The 8,185-nt window shown below is 46.7% G+C and overlaps 1 protein-coding gene across 2 annotated transcripts in view; it reads left to right on the forward strand.

The window, feature by feature from the left end:
• The window catches only part of itgav (integrin, alpha V), a 38,391-nt gene that overhangs the window by 21,641 nt on the left and 8,565 nt on the right, over positions 1–8,185 (forward strand). For both annotated transcript variants that reach the window (XM_076112241.1, XM_076112242.1), the window contains exons 11-24: positions 592–644; positions 1,819–1,894; positions 2,453–2,582; positions 2,686–2,783; positions 3,467–3,560; positions 3,653–3,698; positions 4,046–4,153; positions 4,433–4,488; positions 4,588–4,742; positions 5,242–5,379; positions 5,997–6,064; positions 6,480–6,624; positions 7,734–7,826; positions 8,114–8,185. The exon at positions 8,114–8,185 is cut by the window's right edge and continues 8 nt beyond it. In XM_076112241.1, the coding sequence (XP_075968356.1) occupies positions 592–644; positions 1,819–1,894; positions 2,453–2,582; positions 2,686–2,783; positions 3,467–3,560; positions 3,653–3,698; positions 4,046–4,153; positions 4,433–4,488; positions 4,588–4,742; positions 5,242–5,379; positions 5,997–6,064; positions 6,480–6,624; positions 7,734–7,826; positions 8,114–8,185 (1,332 nt within the window). The remainder of the gene's footprint in view (positions 1–591; positions 645–1,818; positions 1,895–2,452; positions 2,583–2,685; positions 2,784–3,466; positions 3,561–3,652; positions 3,699–4,045; positions 4,154–4,432; positions 4,489–4,587; positions 4,743–5,241; positions 5,380–5,996; positions 6,065–6,479; positions 6,625–7,733; positions 7,827–8,113) is intronic.

The following is an 8,185-nucleotide window of genomic DNA, read 5'->3' on the forward strand; positions in this document are numbered from 1 at the left end:
TATGAAAATAAATATTCTTTCTTGAGCAGCAACACAAGAAGTTCCTAAATCTGTAAAGGGAGAGAGGAGAGAGGAGGGAGGAGAGAGGAGAGAGGAGAGAGGAGGGAGGAGGGAGGAGAGAGGAGGGAGGAGGGAGGAGAGAGGAGAGAGGAGAGAGGAGGGAGGAGGGAGGAGAGAGGAGAGAGGAGGGAGGAGAGAGGAGGGAGTAAATGAGAGGCTTCCATCAGTTAATGACAGAGTTCCTCACTTTCCTGTCTGGCCTCCATAACTCGTCCTCTCTCTCTCTCGCTCTCGCTCGCTCTCTCATGTTAGTCACAACCATCATCAAGAGCAACAAGAGTTTGAACAGCTGTTTGTTGAACCAGTCTGTCCTCCAGTGAACTCTTTATACTTATCCTAAAGTAGTTTATTGTCTTATGAACAACGATTCTCAGGTTTCCTCCATCAGAGCTCATTAAATATGTAAAATCAAAGACACACGAAGAAGAGCAGAAGCTCAAGTATAAGAGGAACTAAAGGTGTGATGTAATGGAAACAGAATTCATATTTTTAGTATTAAACCTTCCTCCTCCTCCTCCTCTCTGTCTGTAGATGGCGGCCTACTTTGGACACTCGGTGGCTGCTACAGATGTTAACAGTGACGGGTAAGACTTGATTTATTACCTCAGTAAACATTGTAAACATGAGTTTATGGTCTCAGTCTCTAGTTTCAAGTCTTCTTCAATACAGCATGATGTTCATTTAGTACATTATGGTCCATTTAGAGTCAAACAGACCATAAAGCAGGGGATGCTTTAGGGCGGGGCTACACGGTGATTGACAGGTCTCTACCAGAGCGGGTCTGGAAGTCGTCCGTGTTTTTCATCTTACAACATTAAACATTTCACTTCATCAAAGTTAATTACAACATTTTGGTCATAAAAATGTTTTATTCAGCGTTGGGTTCCACTTTTAGCTCCGCCCCCTTTGTGTCAATTCTGGTTGCAAAATAAAGAAGATGGTGACGGACTAAATCAGGTTTTAACACGGCACATGTTTCAGTAGCAGCTGGTGGCTCTAATACGCTGCAGCGCGCCAATTAAAAACAGGAGAAGAAGACCACAAGTTCATGTAAACCAGTGGTTCCCAAACTTTTTCTGTCAAGACCCCCTTTGATGATATAGGAACATTGGACGACCCCCCCCCCCCCCCGCAACCCGACCCCAAATTTGTCTTGGTTTTTAATGAATTGCATTATAATGCATGAACTGTATAAAATATTTTTGCGCTTTAGACCAGTCACAAATCTGTCCATCTTTGTACATACTTCCTTCTCTTATCTTTATCTTTCTCTGTCGCTCCGTATCTTTCTCGCTCTGTGTCGCTGTGTGTCTCTCTCTCGTTCGCGCTCCCTCACTCTCTCTCTCCCTCGCTCGTTCGCGCTCTCTCGCTCGGGCGCGCGCTCGCTCTCGCTCTCGCTGGTTTTGCCACAGTCGGTCTGTGACATGAGCCGCTCTGGTGGCGTGGTTGGAACACAGTGCATGTCACGTCGGTTATTTTATATTGTTTTACCGGTGTATGTGTGCGTCTGTGTGTGTGGGTTGGTGATGAAGCCGCGACCCCCCTGTAGTACCACCGCGCCCCCCCTAGGGGTCGCGACCCCCACTTTGGGAACCACTGATGTAAACAATGCAGGTCGCAGACAATTACAAACAACTAAACAATAGTTTCCACGTGTTTTATGAGGCAGGAAATACATCCAGCATGTGTGTTCAGTGAGGAATGTGTGTTAGCAGAGACACTTCACATACTTTATGACTGTACCTTCACTTCTGTCAGTCTGGTAGATCTGCTGGTTGGAGCTCCTCTCTTCATGGACAGAGGCTCAGATGGAAAACTGAGGGAGGTGGGACAGGTAGGACACACACACACACACACACACACACACACACACACTGCTTTGCTAAAACTACATTGGTTCAGTTAGTTCTGGTGCCCGTGTGAATAAAACTACAGTGGCAGCAAAAGTACACGAGGAGACGAATGACTGTTAGCGCTACGGTTAGCATGCTAGCACACTAAATGCTAACATGTCAACACAATAAACGTGGTGCATAATAAACATGAACACGTCAACATGCTTGTGACAGATTTACAACATCAAATAAAAGACAGCTGTCTGGTTTAGTGTCTGATGAACACATTGTTTCCTGTGGCTGTTTCACAATAACAGCCCTGTGTTTGTCCAGTTGAAGTGTTTTATTTTGAAGCAGCAGGAAGTGTTTGCGTTAGCATTAGCAGTAATTTAATGCACTTTAAATGCCAGAATGCATCACTCAGCTTCTACCTGTAAGAACAGTTAACATGCAAATATTATCCTGCAAAGGTGAAGAAAATAGAAAATAACCTCCATATTTACTACAGCTGACTGTGTGTGTGTGTGTGTGTGTGTGTGTGTGTGTGTGTTCTTCAGGTGTCGGTGTACCTGGGTCGAGGTAGATTCTCCTTCCATCCCCCTCAGATGCTCACAGGGTCTGAGGTCTACGCCAGATACGGCTCTGCCATCACAGCGCTGGGAGACCTGGACATGGACGGGTACAACGGTGAGACACACACACACACACACACACACACACACACACACACACTGGTCCAGACCCGGACCTTGATCCTTCCTGGCTCACCTCACGTCTCGTCTCCCTCCAGATGTGGCCATCTCTGCTCCCTATGGAGGCCCCGACCGTTACGGCCTGGTCTACATCCACAATGGTCGTCCTCATGGGCCTGACTCCTCCCCCTCTCAGGTAAATACCACAATCCATTTATTAGCCACGTTAGCATCGTAGCTGCACTTCACTTCATTGATCCTCTGAATTTACATGTATCGCCATCATCTGGTCAACATGTTTATGTGTCTGATACTTTGGTTTATGACCAAATACCTGCAGAACTAAAGACAAGTCTCCACAAGGTCCATTGAGTACTTGTTGTACAGCTTTCGATCGTATCACATGATCTTCCTCAACAGATGGAGTAGATGTTCAAGAACATCTTTTAATTTCTTTGTGGTTGTTTTGTTTCTTTTTGTGGTTGTTTTGTGTCTCTTTGTGGTTGTTTTGTTTCTTTTTGTGGTTGTTTTGTGTCTCTTTGTGGTTGTTTTGTTTCTTTTTGTGGTTGTTTTGTGTCTCTTTGTGGTTGTTTTGTGTCTCTTTGTGGTTGTTTTGTGTCTCTTTGTGGTTGTTTTGTGTCTCTTTGTGGTTGTTTTGTGTCTCTTTGTGGTTGTTTTGTTTCTCTCAGACTTCATTTTTTAGTTTCACTGTCACATAACCCATAACTGTTTAGATAACTGGATTAAACTCTGTTGTTTCTGACCAACCGTCAGAACATTAGACACTAAACTGTTGTAACATTCAACAGGAAGGTTCAATGTATACACATGTATTTGTTTGCTGGTTGTGTTGACTCATAGTCGTGTCTCGTCTCTCAGGTCCTCCAGGGAAAGTGGGCGTCCAGCTACATGCCTGCTAGCTTTGGGTACTCCATGACTGGAAACACTGACATAGACCAGAATGGATATCCAGGTACACACACACACACATATATAAATATAGATATATGTGTGGTGGCTCAGCAGGGATCAAATGAGCTGCTGATGTTTGTGTCTGTCTTTCAGATTTAATAGTGGGAGTGTTCGGAGCAGACAAAGCTGTTTTATACAGGTAATCATACAGTGTGTGTGTGTGTGTGTGTGTGTGTGTGTGTGTGTGTCTGTGTGTGTGTGTGTGTGATTGTCCCCCCCCCCCCTGCTGTGGCTGTGTGTGTGTCAGTGAGTGGTTTAATGAGCGAGGCCACCTCTGATATCAAAGAGCTGCTGTTTTCATTCAGGTTTCTCCTGCTGACTTTATAGAAACTATTAGGACACATTAACCCCTTCACTGTGTGTGTGTGTGTGTGTGTGTGTGTGTGTGTGTGTGTGTGTGTGTGTGTGTGTGTGTGTGTGTGTGTGTGTGTGTGTGTGTGTGTGTGTGTGTGTGTGTGTGTGTGTGTGTGTGTGTGTGTGTGTCAGAGCTCGTCCAGTGATCAGTGTGAACGCCACGTTAGACATGACCCCTCAGATCATCAACCCGGAGGAGAAGACCTGCACACTTCCTGGTACCTCCACTCTGGTGTCGTGGTGAGTTTTTCACTCCCTTCATTGATTTATTATAATCATTATTTTATTTTGGTAGTCCTTCCTGTTCCCCTCAGTTGAGCTCAGTTGAGATGAGTGTGCTACTATCAGACATAACGTTGGAGGTTTGACCTTTACAGAGCAGAACAATCTCAATGTGGACGCTTGATATTAACACCTAAACGAGATCAGGTTCTCAGGTTCACTGTGTAGCCCCGCCCCTAAAGCATACCCTGCTTTATGGTCTATTTGACTCTAAAAAGTGTGTGTGTGTGTGTCCAGCTTCACAGTGAAGTACTGTCTGAAGGCCAGCGGTCATGGAGCTCCAGCTACTCTCAGTGAGTTAAACACCAGCAGCTTCTCTGCAGCATTGACAGACGTCATGTCTCCATTAATAAGAACTTCTGCAGCTTCATGCCCTCCTTCGTCTCCTCCAGATTTTCGTGTAGACCTCCTATTGGACCGTCTGAAGCAGAAAGAAGCGACTAAACGCGTCCTCTTCTTGCACAGTCGGACCTTCCAGTTCGCCAAGAACATGACGGTGTCCAACGGGAGAGGTCCGGCCTGCGAGGAGCAGGAGGTCTTCCTGATGGTGAGGAAATGAAACGCTTCACCCCTTCAAAATAAGAGTAGAAACGTTTGTGCCTCTGTAGCTGAACATGAACACTAAGCTTCACCCCCTCAAAATAAGAGTAGAAACGTTTGTCTCTGCAGCTGAACATGAACACTAAGCTTCACCCCTTCAAAATAAGAGTGTTAACGTTTGTGTCTCTGTAGCTGAACATGAACACTAAGCTTCACCCCTTCAAAATAAGAGTAGAAACGTTTGTGTCTCTGTAGCTGAACATGAACACTGAGCTTCACCCCTTCAAAATAAGAGTAGAAACGTTTGTGTCTCTGCAGCTGAACATGAACGCTGAGCTTCACCCCTTCAAAATAAGAGTAGAAACGTTTGTGTCTCTGCAGCTGAACATGAACGCTGAGCTTCACCCCTTCAAAATAAGAGTAGAAATGTTTGTGTCTCTGCAGCTGAACATGAACACTAAGCTTCACCCCTTCAAAATAAGAGTAGAAACGTTTGTGTCTCTCAGGGCGACCGAGAGTTTCGGGATAAGATCACTCCCATCTCCGTGGTGATGGAGTACAGTCTGGACTACCAACGGGCCGCAGACCAAACCGGACTACTGCCCATCCTCGACGTGTCGGCTCCGTCCAACGTCACCAAGCAGGTAACACACCTGTGTGTGTGTTCACCTGTGTGTGTGTTCACTGTTGTGATGGTTCTGACTCATAATATCAACAATATCTCTGATCTATATTGTCTTTTATTTCTCACTTTGTTCTTCTTTGTCCTTTCCTTCCTCTCTTTATTTCTTCCATCCTTCCTTTATTCCTCCTTTCCCTCTTTCCTTTTCTACCATCTTCATTTCTTCCTTTGTCCTCTCTCCTCCCCTCCTTCCTCCTCTCTCCTCCCTCCTCCTCTCCTCCCTTCTCTCTCCTTCTCTCCTCCCTCCTCCCTCCTCTCTCCTCCCTCCTCCCCCTCTCTCCTCCCCCTCCCTCCTTTCCCTCTCTCCTCCCTCCTCCCCTCTTTTCACCTCCCTCCTCCTCCCCCCTCCTCTCTCCTCTCTCCTTCTCTCCTCCCTCCTCCCCCTCTCTCCTCCCCCTCCCTCCTCTCTCCTCCCCTCCTCCCTCCTCCCCCTCTCTCCTCCCTCCTCCCCCCCCTCCTCTCTCCTCCCTTCTCTCTCCTCTCTCCTTCTCTCCTCCCTCCTCTCTCCTCCCCTCCCCCTCTCTCCTCCCTCCTCCCCTCCTCCCTCCTCCCCCCCTCCTCCCTCCTCCCCCCCCTCAGGCCCACATCCTGTTGGACTGTGGAGACGATAACATCTGTAAACCTGACCTGAAGTTGTCTGTGACGAGGTAACAGACTGTCGATGACAATAAGACGTCAGATTAAAGTGACTTTATGTTTCTTTGGTTATTTGTATTTTAATTATTGGAGATTTTATCTGTAGAACATTCAATGTGTTTGTTCTTACAGAGGTTTGGTTTATAACGATTACAGACTTCGTTGTAACAATGCTGTAGAAGATCAATGTTAGAGAACAAAGTCAGTCTTTTAAAAATAGCTGATAATGACATCATCAGTAAAGCAGCCAATCAGCTGTTTGTTAAAACAACTTCAACTATAGACTAAAGATGAATAGAAGCAGGATGTTTTATGTTGAAGTCTCACTTTGTTCTGCTGCCACAAACACAATATTGACCTCTGTCTTCATCGGGAGGTTAGATCTCAGATGTGTTTTTGAAGTGTTGTTTTATCGTTGCTGTGCAGCGACCGCGAGCAGATCTACTTCGGCGACGACAACGCTCTGACTCTGGAGATCAGCGCTGAGAACCAGGGAGAGGGAGCCTACGAGGCCGAGCTGCACGTCTTCCCTCCACCGCAGGCCGACTTCACCGCAGTCATCCGCAGTCAGGTAACCGAGTCCTCCTCCAGAGGAAGGAGCACCTGATGGTCACGTTCATCTGTGCTGCACCGTCCACACACCAGTGATTCAAAGAGCTTCACAACACAATGCTAACTACAAGAACAGAGAACAGCTAGAACACATTCAAGTGCAAGTCTCTCAAGTCTGATGACACGTAAACTGTGATGATGATGGTGGTGGTGATGATGATGATGATGGTGGTGGTGGTGATGATGATGATGATGATGATGGTGATGATGGTGATGATGATGGTGATGATGGTGGTGATGATGATGATGGTGATGATGGTGGTGATGGTGATGGTGATGATGATGATGGTGGTGATGGTGGTGGTGGTGATGATGGTGGTGGTGATGATGATGGTGATGGTGGTGATGATGGTGGTGGTGATGATGATGATGATGGTGGTGATGATGATGATGATGGTGATGGTGGTGATGATGGTGATGGTGGTGATGATGATGATGATGATGATGGTGATGGTGGTGGTGGTGATGATGATGATGGTGATGGTGGTGATGATGGTGGTGGTGATGATGGTGGTGATGATGGTGATGGTGGTGATGATGATGATGATGATGGTGGTGGTGGTGGTGGTGATGGTGGTGATGATGATGATGGTGATGGTGGTGATGATGGTGGTGGTGATGATGGTGGTGATGATGGTGGTGGTGATGATGGTGGTGATGATGGTGATGGTGGTGATGATGATGATGATGATGGTGATGATGGTGATGGTGATGGTGGTGATGATGGTGGTGGTGATGATGGTGGTGATGATGGTGATGGTGGTGGTGGTGATGATGATGATGGTGATGGTGGTGATGATGGTGGTGGTGATGATGATGATGATGGTGATGGTGGTGATGATGGTGGTGATGATGATGATGATGATGATGATGGTGGTGATGATGGTGATGGTGGTGATGATGATGGTGGTGATGATGATGATGATGGTGATGATGATGATGATGGTGGTGATGATGATGATGATGATGGTGGTGATGATGGTGATGGTGGTGATGATGATGGTGGTGGTGGTGGTGGTGGTGATGATGATGATGATGATGATGATGAGTTTGTTTTTATTTTTACAGACCCTCAACAGGTTGTCCTGTGCTTACAAGAAGGAGAACCAGACCAAGATGGTGGTGTGTGACCTGGGAAACCCCATGAAGGGAGGAACCAAGGTCAGTGAAGGCAGCAGCACCATGGTGCATTCAGGTTCTTCTAGGAGCTGATCTGACTGTGGAGACGTGTTTACAGCACCATGACTGTATACTGATACTGATATTCATCAACAAACGTTACCAGCAAGATTTCCATTTGGTTCCGTCCTGATTTACTCCTATTTGTTTCCCTCTGCTCTCTGATTGGTCCCTTGCCGTCTCTTCCTGCTCTCTGATTGGTCCCTTGCCGTCTTTTCCTGCTCTCTGATTGGTCGCTTGCCGTCTCTTCCTGCTCTCTGATTGGCCAGGTCCTGGCAGAGTTGCGGTTCAGCGTGCACCAGCTGTCGGAGGAGGACACCTCGGTGAAGTTTGACGTGCAG

Source organism: Anarhichas minor, unplaced genomic scaffold (genome assembly GCF_050575085.1).
Source record: "Anarhichas minor isolate MPS153535 unplaced genomic scaffold, ASM5057508v1 ptg000048l, whole genome shotgun sequence".
Lineage (NCBI taxonomy): Eukaryota > Metazoa > Chordata > Actinopteri > Perciformes > Anarhichadidae > Anarhichas > Anarhichas minor.